We start from the raw sequence: 18944 nt of genomic DNA on the forward strand, positions 1-18944 counted from the left end.
AGCAGAGAGTGACGGTTCTTGATTAGGCAGGGCATCAAAAATTACGGGGAGCAGGACACTGGGGTTGGGAGGGATAATAAATCAGCCACAACGGAATGGTGCAGCAGACTCAATGGGCTAAATTGCCTATTTCCACTCCTGTGTCTTATGGCCTGTTCCTGTGCTGTGCTATGTTCTAATATTACAGACATCTTCCTATCGTAGAAGGTGCTAAACAAATGCACGCTGAAGTTGCTATGAGAAATTTCCAGCGTAACAAGGGAGATAAGTGTGGAAAGTATACTAAACAGGAAGTCAGAGCCTCAATGAGAGGGAACTTGATGATGGTGAGGACAATATGAGTGAGGTTGATGTTCTGGAGCATGTTGATATTAAGGGAGAGGAGGTGTTGGAGTTGTTAAAATACATTAGGACGGATAAGTCCCCGGGGCCTGACGGAATATTCCCCAGGCTGCTCCACGAGGCGAGGGAGGAGATTGCTGAGCCTCTGGCTAGGATCTTTATGGTACCGGAGGATTGGAGGGAGACGAATGTTGTCCCCTTGTTCAAAAAAGGTAGTAGGGATAGTCCGGGTAATTATAGACCAGTGAGCCATACGTCTGTGGTGGGAAAGCTGTTGGAAAAGATTCTTAGAGACAGGATCTATGGGCATCTTAGAGATAGGATCTATGGGCATTTAGAGAACCATGGTCTGATCAGGGACAGTCAGCATGGCTTTGTGAAGGGCAGATCGTGTCTAACAACCTGATAGAGTTCTTTGAGGAGGTGACCAGGCATATAGATGAGGGTAGTGCAGTGGATGTGATCTATATGGATTTTAGTAAGGCACCTGACAAGGTTCCACAAGGTAGGCTTATTCAGAAAGTCAGAAGGCATGGGATCCAGGGAAATTTGGCCAGGTGGATTCAGAATTGGCTTGCCTGCAGAAGGCAGAGAGGCATAGTGGAGGGGGTACATTCGGATTGGAAGGTTGTGACTGGTGGTGTCCCACAGGGATCTGTTCTGGGACCTCTACTTTTCGTGATTTTTATTAACGACCTGCATGTGGGGGTAGAAGGGTAGGTTGGCAAGTTTGCATACGACACAAAGGTTGGTGGTGTTGTAGATTGTGTAGAGGATTGTCGAAGATTGCAGAAAGACATTGATAGGATGCAGAAGTGGGCTGAGAAGTGGCAGATGGAGTTCAACCCGGAGAAGTGTGAGGTGGTACACTTTGGAAGGACAAACTCCAAGGCAGAGTACAAAGTAAATGGCAGGATACTTGGTAGTGTGGAGGAGCAGAGGGACCTGGGGGTATGTGTCCACAGATCTCTGAAAGTTGCCTCACAGGTGGATAGGGTAGTTAAGAAAGCTTATGGGGTGTTAGCTTTCATAAGTCGAGGGATAGAGTTTAAGAGTCGCGATGTAATGATGCAGCTCTATAAAACTCTGGTTAGGCCACACTTGGAGTACTGTGTCCAGTTCTGGTTGCCTCACTATAGGAAGGATGTGGAAGCATTGGAAAGGGTACAGAGGAGATTTACCAGGATGCTGCCTGGTTTAGAGAGTATGCATTATGATCAGAGATTAAGGGAGCTAGGGCTTTACTCTTTGGAGAGAAGGAGGATGAGAGGAGACATGATAGAGGTGTACAAGGTATTAAGAGGAATAGATAGAGTGGATAGCCAGCGCCTCTTCCTGAGGGCACCACTGCTCAATACAAGAGGACATGGCTTTAAGGTAAGGGGTGGGAAGTTCAAGGGGGATATTAGAGGAAGGTTTTTCATTCAGGGAGTGGTTGGTGCATGGAATGCACTGCCTGAGTCAGTGGTGGAGGCAGATACACTAGTGAAATTTAAGAGACTACTAGACAGGTGTATGAAGGAATTTAAGGTGGGGGGTTATATGGGAGGCAGGGTTTGAGGGTCGGCACAACGTTGTGCTGTACTGTTCTATGTTCAATGCAAGAGATGGCAGGAAGGGATTACTGCATGTTCACCAAAGTCAGAGACTCTTGAGGTAGAGGCCCAAAGGTTGAAACCCTTGGATTGGCCTGTTCAGAGGACAGAAGCCCGATGTCGGCTAGTCCATGCCTGGGCCAGGGACCTGAGGTTGCCGACTGAGAGTCCGGGGCCCAGGGAGGCCTGTCCTGGGATTGCAGGCCTGTCTGCCTGTGGGTGGGAAAGGGGCTTGCTTTGCTGCTGTTGTCCTGGTTTGTTCTGCTGAACATTGAGGGGCTGCTACGTTGGCGCCGCAATGCACGGCGGCATTCGCGGGGTGCCCCCACCCCCGCACGGCCTGGGGTGTGTTGGCTGTTAACGCGAACCATGCGTTTCACTGCACGTGCATTGTGAAGGGTTAATCTTTGTGCTCGTCGAGTGTCCCTCACCACCACCGGGGCCTGGAATGTAACAGAAATGGCTGCAGAAGCATTGATTGCTACTTTGGGAATTCACCGTGAGCAGTCACGAGAACGTGGAAAGTTAGCTGAACACAGGGGCGGGACTCGTGAGGAGCAGTGACAAGTTGTGACTGGTTCAGACTCGGTGGTTTGAGATGGTGTTGTGTATAGATCCATGCACTGCAGTAATTCATATCGGTGGAAAGACTCTAAAACAGAGCATGGGTGGGCGGGGGGAGTGCCTGGGGTAGTTTTCCAGGGCTTTACCCTCAGGCCAGTTATGAACAGCACCCCGGATTTGGCAGAAAGGGAGGGGTGCGAGAGTGAAAGGGGCCCGTGCATGCCTAGTTAAGTATTTTAATGGTTGGTCTGTTCCATCTTAATAATCACGGTTTTGTAGTTGGTGTCTCATTGGGTCGCATCTGAGAACATGCTGTTTTAATGAAATGGTCTGTTCCAAAGTACGCTTGATAAATAAATTGGCACCCTTTACCTGGCCAACACCAGCCTTCGTAGTCGTTTCCATCCTTTGTCTTTATGTACAGGTTTTTGGACTGTATGGCGTTGTGAATCTTGTAACCGCTATCGATCTTAATGTGGGGGTCGACAATGCTGACCATCTAGGAGGGGAGGCAAACACAAAGCTAGCAATCTCAGTGCTACGAGCAGGTCAAACCCTGCCACGTCCGCGCGGAGCACGGAACGACGATGAAGCAGTAGGACGAGACGTTTTTACCCAGTTACGTTCGCTCTGGGCAGGAGTGACAAACCGTGCCCACCGGGACAAAAACACACACACGTGAAAGCACGCGTAAAAAGCAAGAGCCAGGAGGCCCAATCGATTCACCCCGCGTGTGCACTCTTCACTCTCTCACAATCGACCCAAAACTGCTTCCACTTTGCCCCAGTACCTTGCGGTTCTTCGAGGCCAGCTTCTGCAGCATCTCCTTGGGGTTGGGGAACTTGTTGGGGTCCCAAGTGAAGTACCGCTTCCCGTCCGTGTGCTCAATGTCCAGCCAGATGACGTCGTAGGGGATGTCGTGCTCGTCGAAGCTGGCGTCCACAGTCCGCACGTCATCTTCGTCGTTGTAGTTCCAGCGGCACTGGTGGTAGGCGATGGCAAAGAGCGGGGGGAGGGCCTGCGTACCTGTGGGGAGGGCGAGAGAGAACAGTGATCAGGTGCGGTGCCTCCTTTAGGTGGAGATGATCTCGGGGATGTATACAGCACAAGAGTGGACACCCTCTTGGCAACTGCTAATTGGTTTATGACAATTAGTGAAACGCTTTTGTTCGCTTGTCATCCAGACAAATCATTCCATTATCTACTTTTATTTAGAATCAGGCCCCTCCAGCCGCACCGTCCAACAATGTACCTATTTAACCCTAACCTAATCACAGGACAATTTACAATGGAATGGGAATGAGAAGTAGAATTAAAATTATGTGAACCAAATGGGGAAAACAGTAACAGAAAGTAGAATATAGCGTTACTGTTACAGAGAAAGTGCAAGGGCCACAACAAGGTTGATTGGGAGATCAGGGCCACAAAGAGGTTAAATAGGAGATCAGGCCTCCAATGAGGTGGATTGGGAGATCAGGGCCACAATGAGGTATATTGGACCCAGGGAATTCACCTTCATTTATAAATAGTCCATTCATCACCAAGTTTTAAGTCTCATTCTTGACTCCCGGATCAATATCACCACATCCAACAAATGAAAATTTTGCATCAATAACCCCTGGATCAGTTTCACCCCATTCAACGATTCAAAGTTCAAAGTAAATTTATTATCAAACCTCGTACCTGTCACCATATACCCCCTGAGATTCGTTTTCTTGCAGACATTCACAGTAGTAGAAACAAAAGGCATAAACTATAGACTATTTTCTAAACAGGGAGAAAATTCAAAAATCCGAGGTGCAAAGAGACTTGGAAGACCTTGTGCAGGATTGCCTAAAGGTTAACTGCAAGTTGAGTCGGTGGTGAGGAAGGCAAATGCAATGTTAGCATTCATTTTAAGAGGACTAGAATTTAACAGCAAGGATGCAATGCTGAGGCTTTGTAAAGCACTGGTGAGGCCTCACTTGCAGTTTTGGGCCTCTTATCTCAGAAAGGATTTGCTGAAACTGGAGAGGATTCAAAGGGGGTTCACAAAAATGATTCCAGGATAATGAAAACACGAGCAATTCTGCAGATGCTGGAAATTCAAGCAACACACATCAAAGTTGCTGGTGAACGCAGCAGGCCAGGCAGCATCTCTAGGAAGAGGTACAGTCGACGATAATGAAGAGCATTTGATAGTTCTGGGCCTGTACTCACTGGAATTTAGAAGATTGAGGGAGGGATCTCATTGAAACCTATCGAATGTTGAAAGGCCTAGATAGCGTGGATGTGAAGAGGATGCTTCCGTTGGTGCAGGAGTCTAAGACCAGGGGGTACAGCCTCATGAAAGGGGGGGACAGAGATGAGGAGGGTTTTTTTTTAGCCAGAGGGTGGTGAATCTGTGGAATTTGTTGCCATAAGCAGCTGTGAAGGCCAGGTCACTGGGTGTATTTAAAACGGAGACTGATAGGTTCTTGATTAGTCAGGGCATGGAAGGTTATGGGGGACAAGGCAGGAGGTTGGGGTTGAGAAGGAAATGGATCAGCCATGAAATTGCAGAGTGGAACACGAGTTGTAGGGTCCTTGAAAGTGAGTCCATAGGTTGTAGAATCAGGTGAGTGAAGTTATCCAAGGTGGTTCAGGAGCCTGACGGTTGAAGGGTAATGACCGTTCCTGTGGGATCCAAGGCCTCTGTACCTCCTGCCAGACTACACAGGCAAGGATCGGTTATTTTCGCAGGGGTAGAGGGTGATTCGTACAGCTTGAGATTTTAAACAGGAAACCTGTACAGCAGATGGAGAGACTGCTCTAAATAAGTGGAGAGTCCAGGACTACAAGTTAAACATGGGAACTCAGACTGAAGTGGAGTTAGAAATCACTCCCATCTGTGAAATTTGGGACTCTACTGCATGTACTGGTGCATGAACAGTTAATTTAAACTGATTGAAGGGTCTCAGCTTGACACATCGACTCTTCATTCCTTTCCATGGATGCTGCCTGATCTGCTGTGCTCCTCCAGCACTTCGTGTGTGTGTTAGTACAATTAATTTAAGATCTGAGATTAATAAATAGTTAACCAAGAGTTGGGTCTAGATGTTTTGCATAATACCAAATGCGGGACGGACCTCAAGAGACTGAACACCTTCTTCATGGCGTGCGATCCCCACATCCCCAGATTGTTACAATAATGGCTCTTGCACCATTTTCTGCCGACGTACCTGTGAGAGAGGCATACTGCTTGAAGGTGTCGAACGGAGATGGTCCGAGCAGCAGGAAAACGTCGATGATTCCACTCTCTGACATCCAGCGGACATCTGTCTGAGGAATTTCATTTGCCCCCTGCACGTAGTCGAGCATTTTCCCAAAGAGGGTCTGCAAGAACGGTGGCTTCGGTTAAAAATGGCAGCTACAAACAAGTAGCATACACTCATTGGCCAGTTTATTTGGTTGCTCCTGTATCTAATAAAGTGGACACTGAGTGTATATTCGTGATCTTCTGCTGCTGTAGCCCATCCACTTCAAGGTTCGATGCTGAGCCAGTCTGGCCATTCTCGTCTGACCTCTCTCATTTTCACCCACAGAACGACTGCTCACCAGATGACTTTTTCGCTTTTTGCACCATTCTTTGTAAACTCTAGAGACCATTGTGTGCGAAAATCTCAGGAAACCAGCTGTTTCTGAGATACTCAAACCACCCTGTCTGGCACCAACTTTCACTTCATGGTCAAAGTCACTTAGATCACATTTCTTCCCCATTCTAATGTGTGATCTGAACGAATGAGCCTCTTAACCATGTCCGTATGCTTTTACGCATTGAGATGCTGCCACGATTAGCTGATTAGATATTTGCATCAGTGAGCAGGTGCACAAGTCTACCTAATAAAGCAGCTACCGAGTGCAAGTTCTAAACTAAAGGAGCAATTGAATTGAATTTACTTCTTACATCCTTCATATACATGAGGAGTAAAAATCTTTATGTTATGTCTCCGTCCAAATGTGCAATTTATAGTAATTTGTAATAAGTAGCATGTACCACAGGACAGTCAATATAGCACAGAATTACAATTGCATCAGCGTGAATTGGGGGTGAGGGAGGGGGAAGAAAGAAAAATCTTTTAGTACGCACCCTCCCCACCCCACCCACTGCGACCCTTAGGCTCCAGCAGGAGTAGACGTCACATTGTCCTCCGGACTTTCCACTAGTAACAGCTGGAACATCTGAGGAAAACCCAGGTGGCCATGGGGAGATCGTACAAACTCCTTACAGATAGCAGCAGGAATTGAACCCCAAATGCTGGGGCTGCAATAGCGTTACACGATGGAGTGTGGGTGGGGATGGGTGGTGACCCGTACGCACGAAGGGTCACAGACGGTTAAAGAAGTTCAAGGGCGGAACCGTGTGAGCAAACGGGAATGGGAGGGGGTTGTAGGAGGACTGTGAGAGAGGGGTGTGCGGGTGATTGGCAGATGGAGTGCGCGGGGGAGGGGATCGAAATTGGACGATAGGGTGCTGTGTTTGGAAAAGGTTGTGTAGGAAGACCTGGTTGAGAAGGAGAAAGGGGCAGAAGGGGAGCAGGTTTACCCGAAATTCAATGAGGCTGGGCTGTGGAGTACATATGAGGTGCAGTTCCTCTGGTTTGTACTGGCCTCACCCTCCTGGCAGTGGAGGAGGCCGAGGTCAATAACGTCAGTGTTGGAGCAGGGAAAGGTTACAAAAGGTTACACATGCGAGGAGCAAGAACGATGAACGGAGTAGTACGACTAAATGTTTTTACTGAGTCAGGTAAGTTACAGTACACGCTGGGAAATGCTGCGGGAGCGACAAACCTGGCCTGTAGAGACAAATACGGTGTGCGCCTGAAAGATAGCACCTCACGTGCGTAGCAGGTTCAATTGATTGATCGGCTGCACGTGCACACGCCACTTTCTCGCAATCAATTTGAAATGGTAGAACAGGGATCTCCAGGTGTCCACTGTGGACCGAGCCCGAGTACAGCTGCAAGGCAAATTGGTCCACAGGGACAAGAGCAGAATTAGGCCACTCAGCCCATCGAGACTGCTCCACCATTGCATCATGGCTGATTATTGACCCTCTCGACCCCATTCTCCTGCCTTCTCCCTGTAACCTTTGATGCGGACTAATCAAGAACCTATCAACCTCCGCTTTAAATATACTCAATGAATTGGCCTCCACATCCGTCTGTGGCAATGAATTCCACACATTCACCACCCTCTGGCAAAAGAAATTCCTCCTCATCTCTGTTCTAAATGGACATCAGTCTATTCTGAGGCTGTGCTCTCTGGTCCTAGGCTCCCCCAGTATAAGAAACAACCTCTCCACATCTTTTCAATGAGATCTCCCTCATTCTTCTAAACTCCACTGAGTACAGGTCCAGAGCCATCAAAAGCTCCTCATATGTTATCCCTTTTATTCCCAGAACCATTCGTGCGAACCTCCTCTGCACCCTCTTCAATGCCAGCACATCTGTTCTTATATGAGGTGCCTAAAACTGCTCATGGTCACTGAGACTTCAGCAGAACACCAGTTCTGTGCAAACCCTGTAGGATTTTCTTCTAGCAGTGAGTTCCAGTTTAGCTTTCTTCCGCCCTCCCTTAGCTCCCCGGTGGCACCCAGCTTGAATTGTAAGTCACCGTTCAACAGCACGGCATCACCCACCTTCCCAGCGGTGTTGGAGCTGATGTCAACCCAAGTCTCCGCGGCATTCAGCCAGAAAATTCCCAGCGTCCGCCGAACATTGTGGGCCAACATTAAAGGAACCGCCCCGTACAGCGCCATGGGGTTGAATATCTCGTACTGGAACACATCGAGGTTGTACAAGCGGTACGGATCTCCACCACTGAGGAAGTAAGAGGTGATAACAGATTACAAATCTTCAGACAGACAGGGTCTGAAATCCACCCCCTTACCCATTAAACAGGGCTTCACAAAGCATTCTCATCTACAGCCCTGAACAGACATACTTCTGCAGGGCTGAAGTTAGGCAGAGGAAGACAGAACTGAAGTCCTAGAGCTCCTTACAACACAGGTGCACCACAAGACTGTGGGCTTAGCCCCTGCTCTGCACGCTTTATACTTATGACTGTGAGGTTAAGCACAGCTCCGAAGCCATACTTAAGATGGCTGGTGACACCACTGATGTAGGCCAAATCGAGGGTGGCGACAAACCGGCATTTAGGAGGGAGATTCAAAACTCTGGCTGAGTAACCACAGGGAGGTGATCGGCAGGTAATGAGATAAGGTGAGAGGGGGCGACAGGAATGGGGAATGATGAAGGGCTGGGAGGGGGAGGGTCTGCAATTACCGGAAGTAAATAATACTGAGAACGTGAGTTGTAAAGAATCCTTGGAAGTGAACCTGTAGGTTGTGGAATCAGTTCAGGGTTGTGGTGTGCATCGAGGACATCTTCAAAAAGAGATGCCTCTAGAAGGTGGCATTCTTCATCAACCAGGACATGCCCTCTTCTCATCAAGAAAGAGACACAGGAGCCTGAAGACACACACTCAATGTTTCAGGGACATTTACTCCCACCTCACCCACCACCAGATTTCTGAACGGATAATAAGTCACGTTTTTCTGCTCTCTTTTTGCACTACACATCTAATATATACTGTGTGTGTGTGTTAGAGGTAGAGCGCGTGGGAGCAAGAGAGAGCGTGAGAGAGTGACAGACAGCGAGTGAGAGAGTGTGAGAGAGAGAGAGAGAGACAGTGTGAGATCCTGAGAGAGACAGACTGACTGACTGCGTGTTCTCTCTCTCTCTCTCTCTCACACACACACGCACGCAGACCCTCACTGGGGGAATGGGTCTCTCTCTCACACACTAGCCCTGGGCAGGGGGAGGGCATGGGTCCCAAGCACACGCACACTCATTGACGCTCACAAGGTTGATGCAAGCACCTCAACCCCCACCACCTCCCCACACTTCATAACAATGACCGCAGGCCACTGTTTTTAATTCCTGCTGAGCACACTGATGGTTTACCGGGAAGGGAGACTAGCGCTTACTCTGTGGTTTTGAGCTTCAGGTTGTCGGCGTGCTCGGGAATCCCGTACACATGCTCGAAGCCAGGCAGGGAGAAATCCAGTCCGACCGACGTTGGCCCTGGGAGAAACACCAACACGACACAAGATTCAATATTCTATCTTATTCATCACGAGCACCAAAACATACAGCGTTTGCGTTAACCACCACAGTCCAAGGATGCGCTGGGGATGGTCTGCAAGTATCTCTGCACATTCTGGCGTCAACATAGCATGCCCACACTGCTCGGCAGCACATTCCACACACTCAACACCCTCTGTTTAAAAACCCTACCTCTGACATCCCCCTCCTATACAATCCTGGGGGAAGTGCACTGAGAGCGGTAAGCGTAAAGGAGTTGGGGGCTTACTGTTCTGGATAACAACGGATGGTGCAATCCGGGTCATATCACGATAGAGGAACGTGTTTGTAGACCGGATATTGAACTTTCTGCTGTTGGACTCTGGCCATATTCCACTGAGATACAACACTGGGCATCACGGGTGGTTGTTCCTGCCTGTGGCCATTGAACTTTGCAGCTCCTCCCGTGGAGGGTCAGACACCCTGAGCCAATAGACCGGTCCTGGACTTATTTCCATCTGGCAGAGTTTGCATATTGTTGTTTGATTGTTTGTGGTTTTTGTATTACTATATTTACGCTCTATTCTTGGTTGGTGCAGCTGTAACAAAACTCAATTTCCCTCGGGATCAATAAAGTATATCTATCTATCTATCCTCTGATCACCTTAAAATTATGTCCCCTCTTATCAGCCATTTCAGCCCCGGGGAAAAGTCTCTGGCTGTCCACTCTCATCATCTATCAAGTCACCTCTCATTTTCCCTCATTCCAAAGGGAAAAGCTGCAGCTTGCTCACCCTCTCCTCATGAGACTTTCAACGCAGCCCCACACTGGAAACACCCGGCTGGCCAGGTCCAGACCCCAAGCTCCAACTCAATGCCAGGAGCATCACCCTTTTATCAACGCAAAGGGTTATATTTACACACAAGTTTTCCTAAATCAAAATACTGAATGCAGTTCTTTGCATATATTTTTATTATAAAAGTCATTCTCTCCATTTCTTCTGTCCAAACTCTCACATCCTATCACAGGAACCCAATACTTTCCCCTGACCTTTCAGTGATTCCTGTCCTGACCTGTCCTAATACAACCCCTAGTCATAGAATCATCCGAGATTATAGCACACGAACAGGCTCTTCAGCCCATCTAGCCCATGCCAAACTATTATTCTGCCTAGTCCCATCGACGGGCATCGCGATCACAGCCCTCTAGCATCCACCACTTCCTCTGGCAGCTCATTCCACACTCTCACTACCCTCTGAGTGGAAAGAGTTCACCCTCATGTTCCCATTAAATATTTCACCTTTCGCCCTTGACGTTTGATCTCTGGTTGTAATCTCACCCAACCTCAGTGGGAAAAGCCTGCTTGCATTTACCCTATCTATACCCCTCATCATTTTGTACACGTCTATCAAATCTCCCCTCAATGTCCTATGTTCCAGGGAGTAAAGTCCTCACCTATTCAATCTTTCCCTATAACTCAAGTCCTGGCAACATCCTTATCAATTTTCTCTGTACTCTTTCCAGACCTGCACAATACTCCTGAATTAAACCTCACCAATGTCATTACCCACCTCCCGTACTCAAACCTTGGGTTTATGAAGGCCAATGTGCCAACAGCACTCTTTACATCCTTACCTACCCATGACCTTCAAGGAATTATGGATCTGTATTCCCAGATCCATTTGTTCTATCACACTCCTCTGTGACCTACCACTCACTGTGTAAGTCCTACCCTGGTTGGTCCTACCAAAGTGCAACACCTCACACTTGTCTGCATTAAATTCCATCTGCCATTTTTCCAGTGGTGCAGTGCTAGCCGGAGCGCGTCCATCACCTCTTTAAGAAAAAAAGCTGAAATAAACAAGCTAATTAATTAGGTGTCGCCCAGGGTGATTTGAGTATCTCAGAAACTGCTGACCTCCTGGGATTTTTACACACAACAGACTCTGGAGCTTACAAAGAATGGGGCCAAAAACAAAAAAAATCCAGCGAGTGGCTGTTCTATGAGCGAAAACATCTCGTTAAATCCACTCGCTGGATGGTTTTTGGTTTTGGCCCCATTCTTTGTAAGCTCCAGAGTCTGTTGTGTGTAAAAATCCCAGGAGGTCAGCAGTTTCTGAGATACTCAAATCACCCTGGGCGACACCTAATTAACTAGCTTGTTTATTTCAGCTTTTTTTCTTAAAGAGGTGATGGACGCGCTCCGGCTAGCACTGCACCACTGGAAAAATGGCAGATGGAATTTAATGCAGACAAGTGTGAGGTGTTGCACTTTGGTAGGACCAACCAGGGTAGGACTTACACGGTGAGTGGTAGGTCACAGAGGAGTGTGGTAGAATGAATGGATCTGGGAATACAGATCCATAATTCCTTGGAGGTCATTTTTCCAGCTGGTCCAGATTCCACTGCAAGCTTTGATAGTCTTCCTCACTGTCCACTACATCCCCAATCTTGGTGTCATCCATAAATTTGCTGGCCAGGCATTGCATCTCCAGAGAGAAGGCAGCTTATTCTGGCATATTGACCATGGGGCCACACTTCCTGCATGAGCCAAGGAGAAGACTGACACAAGTGATCTTAAGCAATACACACAAAACGCTGGAGAAACTCAGCAGGTCGGACAGCATCTATGGAAGGAAACAGACAGTTGGCATTTCAAGCCGACATCCTTCACCAGGAGATGATCATTGGATAAGTACAACACTCCAGGGAAGCATTGGTAAAACCCAATTCTATCTTCAGAGCCGCACGCCCTGCTCATGGACTGTTTGCCCCACTCCCAGTGTTATCAGAAAGGAGGCTGTATAGCATTCACGCCAGGACGACCAGACTCAAAATCAGTTACTTTCCCCAAGCAGTAAGGCACTAACACCTCCAGCCTCTAACCCAGCCCTCCACATCCCCACCATTTCCATTTCCTCAAGAGTCACTCTGTGCCTAGCGTCACTTTATGGACATACAATCAATCTATTTATATAAGCTATCTTAAGTATTCATATTTATTGTGTTTTTTAAGTATTTTTTCAGATTAAGATATCGTGTGGAATAGGCCCTTCTGGCCGCGCCACCCAGCAATCCCTCCATTTAATCCGAGCCTAATCACGGCACAATTTACAATGACCAATTGACCTTTCAACCAGTACATCTCTGGACTGTGGGGGGAAAAGCTGGCGCACCCGGAGGAAACCCACGTAGTCACGGAGAGAACATACAAACAGTGTTCAAGCGGTGATCCCGGGCCACAGGCACCGCAAAGCGTTGTGCTAACCGCTACGGCACCATGTCGTTCTTCATCTTATTGTGCTTTTTCTGGGCTGCATCAGGTCCGGAGTAACAATTACTTTGTTCTCCTTTACACTTGTGAACGGGAAAATGACATATAAACAATCTCGAACCTCATAACCATAATCTTTATCAATGATCAGGATGATAATGTGCTAACACAAACAGGGGAAAATCTGCAGATGCTGGAAAACCACAGCAGCAAACACACAAAAAGCTACAGGAACTCGGTTGGCCAGGCAGCATCTACGGAAAATGAGTAAAAAGTCGACGTTTCGGGCCGAGACCCTTCATCAGGACTGAGTTCCTCCAGCATTGTGTGTGCGTGTTGATATTGTGGTAAACTGGATCAGATTCGCATTTATTTATCACAAGTGCCAAAACATACTGTTTGTGTTAACAACCGACACAACCTAAGGGCGTGCACAAAAAAAACACAATGAGATGAAGAAACATCATCATCATGTGCTGTGTTGTATGACCTCATCATTACATGCTATGTTGTATGACATCATCATTATGTGCCATGTTGTATGACATGGGCAATCATGGTCTTTCCATGACCATGACTGCTCCTGGCAATTTATTTTTTTCTACACAAGTGGTTTGCCATCGCCATCTTCTGGACAGTGTCTTTACAAGACAGGTGACCTCCTCCCCTCCCCCAACCATTATCAATTCTCTTCAGAGATAGTCTGCCTGGCATCCATCAGTGGTCGCATAAGCGGAACTTGTGAAATGACCCTGATCCGGGGGGGGGGGGGGGCAGCTAATCAGGTGCTACACCTTGCCCAAGGGTGAGCTGCAGGCCAGCAGAGGGAAGGAGTGCCCTACACCTCCTTTGGTAGAGATGTCTCTCCACCCTGACACTCAGAAGATAAAGAATACAACAATTTAAAAAATGCACAATAAATATAAATACATCTATTAGCATATTTGGACAGTGTAGTGGTTAGCACGATGCTATTATAGCTGGGGATGTTGGAGTTTGCAGTTCATTTCCAGCGCCGTCGGTAAGGAGGTTGTACGCTCTCCCCATGAACTGCACAGGTTTCCTCCGGGTGCTCTGGTTTCCTCCCACAGTCCAAAGAAGTATCGATGGTCGGTTAATTGGTCAGTGTAAATTGTCCTGTGGTTAGGCTCAGGTTAAATTGGTAGGTTAACTGGTGGGCAGCATGGCTCATTGTGCCGGGAGGACCTGTTCTGCACTGTATCGCTAAATAAAAATAAATAGACAGACAGATAGGTAAAGGGTTGACTGTCGGTCCATAAAGTGACTCAAGGCACAGCAGTGTCTGTACATAAGGTGACTGACAGGAAATGATAAAGCAGTGGTAGTTGGGGGTGTGGAGGGCTGGGTCGGTGGGTGGAGGTGTTGATCAGCCTCACTGCTTGGGGAAAGGAACTGTTTTTGAGTCTGGTGGTCCTAGAGTGGATGCTGCGTAGCCTCCTCCCTGATGGGAGTGGGACAAACAGTCTGTAAGGATGGGTGGGATCCTTCATGATATTACTGGCCCTTTTCCAGCAGCTTTCTGTCTGTATGCCGGGTAGGCTGCTTGGTCTACCCGTTTTGGGATCCTTCCTGTCTGATGACATAATGTAGATCATTAATATAGGAAAGGGGAGACGGCCGCTGTAAAGGAAAAGGGGAGTGGTGTTGAAGGTGTCCAGGGTGATCAGTGGTGTATTGTGACAGGCAGGTAGTAGATTGGAGCGAGGGTGGAGTTAAGAGCCCAGTACTGGTAACCTTTGGTGTTCCTGATGATCTCCCTCCAACCTTTGCACCTCTCCCCACTGCCTCTCGACATACGCTTTCTCCTCCCTGTCTGCTTCCACTTCTCGTTCACAATCCGCCACATCACCTTGCAGTCCCTTGTGCCTCCAGTTCCAGAAACAAACAGTTGTTGTACACATCACATCTTTCATATTCGGATTCACGTAAATTCTCCCTCTATGAAGTATTACCGTTGGGTTTGGAGTCTGTATGAGTCTTGAATGTCTCCTCCCACATCCCGGCCTCATCCTCAGTCTCCTCGCTCTCCTTTTGAGCCTCTGTGTCTTCAGGCTGCTGGAAAGCAATGAGATTTAGTTCAAGTTTACCGTCATTCAACCACAAGGTAACCAATTGCTCAGTATCTGTACCTAACCAGCTGCCTTCTGCATAAAAATGGTAGTTCACTGCTCAGACTTCAGAACAGTTTGGTGATGGGGGCCACACTGTTCTCCTGGTGCACAACTAAATGCAGTGTGGTCGAGAAACGAGTGAGTTTTCAGGGTCCAGTTAATTGGCGACGCCACTGGGGACAAAATACAGTCACCCAATAACCCATTGATTCACTCTTCTTGAGGTGCGGAAGGAAATTGGAGCACGGGGGTGGGGGCAGCACGTAGGAGAAACCCACAAAGTCAAAGGGAGAGGGAGAGCATTGAAACACACACACAGCGGCAGGATTGAATCTCTGGAACTTAGAGACAACGGCACTAACTGCTGTAGCAATGCACAATGCATAAATGGGGGGGGGGGGCACAGATTTAAGGGGAGGAAGGATTTCAAAGGATTCCGAGAGGTAACATTATCATGCTGAAGGGGGTGAGTACATGGGATGAACTGTCAAAGCAAGTGCTCTAGGCCAGTACAAAAGTTTAGGTTAGATTAACTTTGTTACATCAACACATACAGTGAAATACATTGTCTGCTTCAACGAGCAACACAGTCTGAGGAATCTGCTAGGTGTAGCCTGCTAGTGTTGCCCCTATAGCACGCCCACAATTCACCGATCCTAACGGCTTTGGAATATGGGAGGAAACCAGAGCGCATGGAGGAAACCCACGTGGACATGCGGAGAATACACAGAAGGCGGTGGGATTTGATCCCCAATCAGTGATTGCTGGCGATGTGAAGAATTTTGCTAACTGCTGTGCCACTGTGCAGGCCTTCAGAAGCACTTGCATAGGTACATGGAGGGGTGGGGCCTGGAGAGACATCGGCAGAATGCAGGGAATTGGGACTGAGTCAAAGGGCCGATATCGCAAAGACAAAGGAGCTGGCTGTGGATTACAGGAGGAATGGAGATGGACTAACCCCTATTGACATCAATGAATCTGGAGCTGAGAGGGAGAACAGTTTCAAACTCCTCGGCATCCACATCACTGAGGACCTCACGTGGTCTGTACACACCAGCTTTGTGGTGAAAAAGGCACAAAAGTGCCTCTTGCACCTCAGGCGGTTGAGGAAGTTTGGCATGGACCCCCAAATCCTAAGGACTTTCTACAGGGGAAAAATTGAGAGCATCCTGACTGGCTGCATCACTGCCTGGTATGGGAACTGTACTTCTCTTAATCGCAGGACTCTGCAGAGGGTGGTGCAGACAGCCCAGCGCATCTGTAGATGTGAACTTCCCACTATTCAGGACATTTACAAAGACAGGTGTGTAAAAAGGGCCTGTATGATCATTGGAGACCCAAGCCGTCCCAACCACAAACTATTACAGCTGCTACCATCCGGGAAGTGGTACCAAAGCATAAAAGCCAGGACCAACAGGCTCCGGGACAGCATCTTCCACCAGGCCATCAGACTGATTAATTCACGCTGACTTGAGTGTACTCTATACTACATTGACTGTTCTATTTATTATAAATTATTAAAAATTACTATGATTGCACACTGGACATTTAGATGGAGATGTAACGTAAAGATTTTTACTCCTCATGTATGTGAAGGATGCAAGAAATAAAGTCAATTCAATTTCGGGGCTGAGTTACTGAAAGGCTCTTAACCTACTGACTAGTTTCTCCCCTGCCCAGTCAAACAGGACTGGGTGGCACGGTAGCATTAGTGATCAACACAACACTTTAGAGCGCCGGCGAACGGGGTTAAATTCCCGCCACTGTCTGTAAAGAGCCTGTACGTTCTCCCTGTGACTGTGTGGGTTTCCTCCCTCCCACATTCCAAAGATGTGCTGGAAGCTCAGAGACACTTGCAGGCTTCCCCCAGCACATCCCTGGACTGCTTTGGGCCATTAATGCAAAAATAGCGCATTTCACTATGCTGCGATGTACTACGTATGACAAATAAAATCTAATCTTTAGGATCTTCTAGTCTTTTAACATCTGGGGTACATGCGGCAGAAAGCAGAGCCTGTATCCATGTTGACGTGACAAATAGAGTTAATCTGTAAAAGAAATCTTCAACAATAATATTGAAAGAGTACAGAGAAAATTTACAAGGATGTTGCTGGGTCTTGATGTACAGTACGTGACAAAAAAAGTTTTCCTTATATTAGTGTATGGTCATGCACTTTGGTAGAAGAAATAAAAGGGTAGACTATTTTCTAAATAGAGAGAAAATACAAGAATCTGAGTTGTGAGGGGACTTGCGAGTCCTCATGCAGGATTCCCTGAAGGTTAATTTGCAGGTTGAGTCAGTAGTGAGGAAGGCAGATGCAATGTTAGCATTCATTTCAAGAGGACTAAAATATAAAAGCAAGGATGTAATGTTGAGGCTTTATAAAGCACCTCAGTTGGAGTATTGTGGGCAGTTTTGGGCCCCTTATCCAAGAAAGAATCTGCTGACATTGGAGACTGTTCGAAGGAGGGTCACGAAAATGACTCTAGGATTGAACGGCTTGTCATATGAAGAGGGTTTGATGGCTCTGAGGACTGTATTCACTGGAATTCAGAAGTACGAGGGGTGACCTCACTGAAACCTAACGAATGGTGAAAGGCCTCGATAGAGTGGACGTGGAGAGGATGTTTCCTATGGTGGGAGAGTCTAAGACCAGAGGACACAGCCTCAGAATAGAGTGGCGTCCTTTTAGAATGGAGATGAGGAAGAATTTCTTTTGCCAGAGTGATGAATCTGTGGAATTCACTGCCACAGGCAGTGGCCAAGTCTTATGAATATTTAAGGCAGGGGTTGATAGGTATGAAGGGATACGGAGAGGAGGAAGGAGATTGATGTTGAGAAGAAAATGGATCAGTCATGAAGAAGTGGTGGAGAAGACTTGATGGGCCAAATGGTTGAATTCTGCTCCTGTATTTTATGGGCTGAGGGTTAGGAAGCCTGAAACACGGCTACCACGTCTAGCTGGTAGATCACAGCCCCACTACTCAGACTGACCTGCTCTACGGGATCTGCTTTGCCATCGTCAGGCTCCGGCTCCTTTTCCGCGTCCTCGCCCTCCACACTTGCGTCTTTCTTCTCACTGAAAGATAGAGAAGTGAAATGGTACCGTCCTGGAGTCACAGCCTGGCTTTTTGCTTTTGCTCAGTTGTGGCAGCGGCTGTGATGGCCGACGCCCCCCAACCTCCTGCTCCGTCCTGCCGCCCCACCCAGTGTGTGTCACTAACAATTCACCTGGCTGCCTGCACAGGGGTAGGTGCCAGCTCCTCTTACGTCCAACACTAGGCAGGAGCTGGGAGCCGGGAGCTGGACTAGGACAGTGGTACAACCGTTTCATTTGTGGTACATGGTTTGCCGAAACCCCAAATTCTCAATGAGGGCAGGCGGCGTGCCAGCAGCCATCTTTCGTCAGGAGTTTGAGGAGGTTTGGTACGTCACCAAAGACTCGAGCAAATTTCTACCGGTGTACAGTGACTGGATGCATCACCATCCGGTATGCCTGGGGCCACTGCACAGGATGGGAAAAGGCTGCGCAGCCAGCTCCAGCATGGCCACCAGCTTCCACGGCATTTGAAGACATCTTCAAAAGGCAATACCTCAAAAAGGAAGTATCCATCGCTACGGACCCCCATCACCCAGAGTGTGCTCCCTTCTCATTGCTACCGCCAGGGAGGAAATGCAGGAGCCTGAAGATGCACACTCAACGATTCAGGAACGGCTTCTTCCCTCTGCCCTCGGTGTCTGAACGGTATTTGCTCATGGCATTGGGCGGGGGACTGGGGAGAGGGGAAGGGGGGAGAGGGAGACTGGGGGTGAGGGGTGAGGGGGAGGGGGTGAAGGGAGGGGAGGAGGGAGGGGGTGAAGGGAGGGGAGAAGGGAGGGAGGTTGGGAGGTGGGAGGTGGAGGGAAGGTGTAGTTCCATTGATAAAATC

The 18944-nt window shown here is 48.1% G+C and overlaps 1 protein-coding gene across 3 annotated transcripts in view; it reads right to left on the reverse strand.

The window, feature by feature from the left end:
* LOC140189330 (neutral alpha-glucosidase AB-like) overlaps window positions 1–18944 on the reverse strand; it is a 97029-nt gene that overhangs the window by 44365 nt on the left and 33720 nt on the right. For 2 of the 3 annotated variants that reach the window (XM_072246048.1, XM_072246046.1), the window contains 7 exons: window positions 18010–18094; window positions 14856–14958; window positions 9511–9607; window positions 8161–8341; window positions 5702–5855; window positions 3292–3527; window positions 2874–3000 (listed from right to left, as the gene is read on the reverse strand). In XM_072246048.1, coding sequence (XP_072102149.1) covers window positions 2874–3000; window positions 3292–3527; window positions 5702–5855; window positions 8161–8341; window positions 9511–9607; window positions 14856–14958; window positions 18010–18094 — 983 coding nt within the window. The remainder of the gene's footprint in view (window positions 1–2873; window positions 3001–3291; window positions 3528–5701; window positions 5856–8160; window positions 8342–9510; window positions 9608–14855; window positions 14959–18009; window positions 18095–18944) is intronic. The other variant, XM_072246047.1, reaches the window with a different exon arrangement.

The sequence above is a fragment of the Mobula birostris genome, chromosome 28 (assembly GCF_030028105.1).
Source record: "Mobula birostris isolate sMobBir1 chromosome 28, sMobBir1.hap1, whole genome shotgun sequence".
NCBI lineage: Eukaryota > Metazoa > Chordata > Chondrichthyes > Myliobatiformes > Myliobatidae > Mobula > Mobula birostris.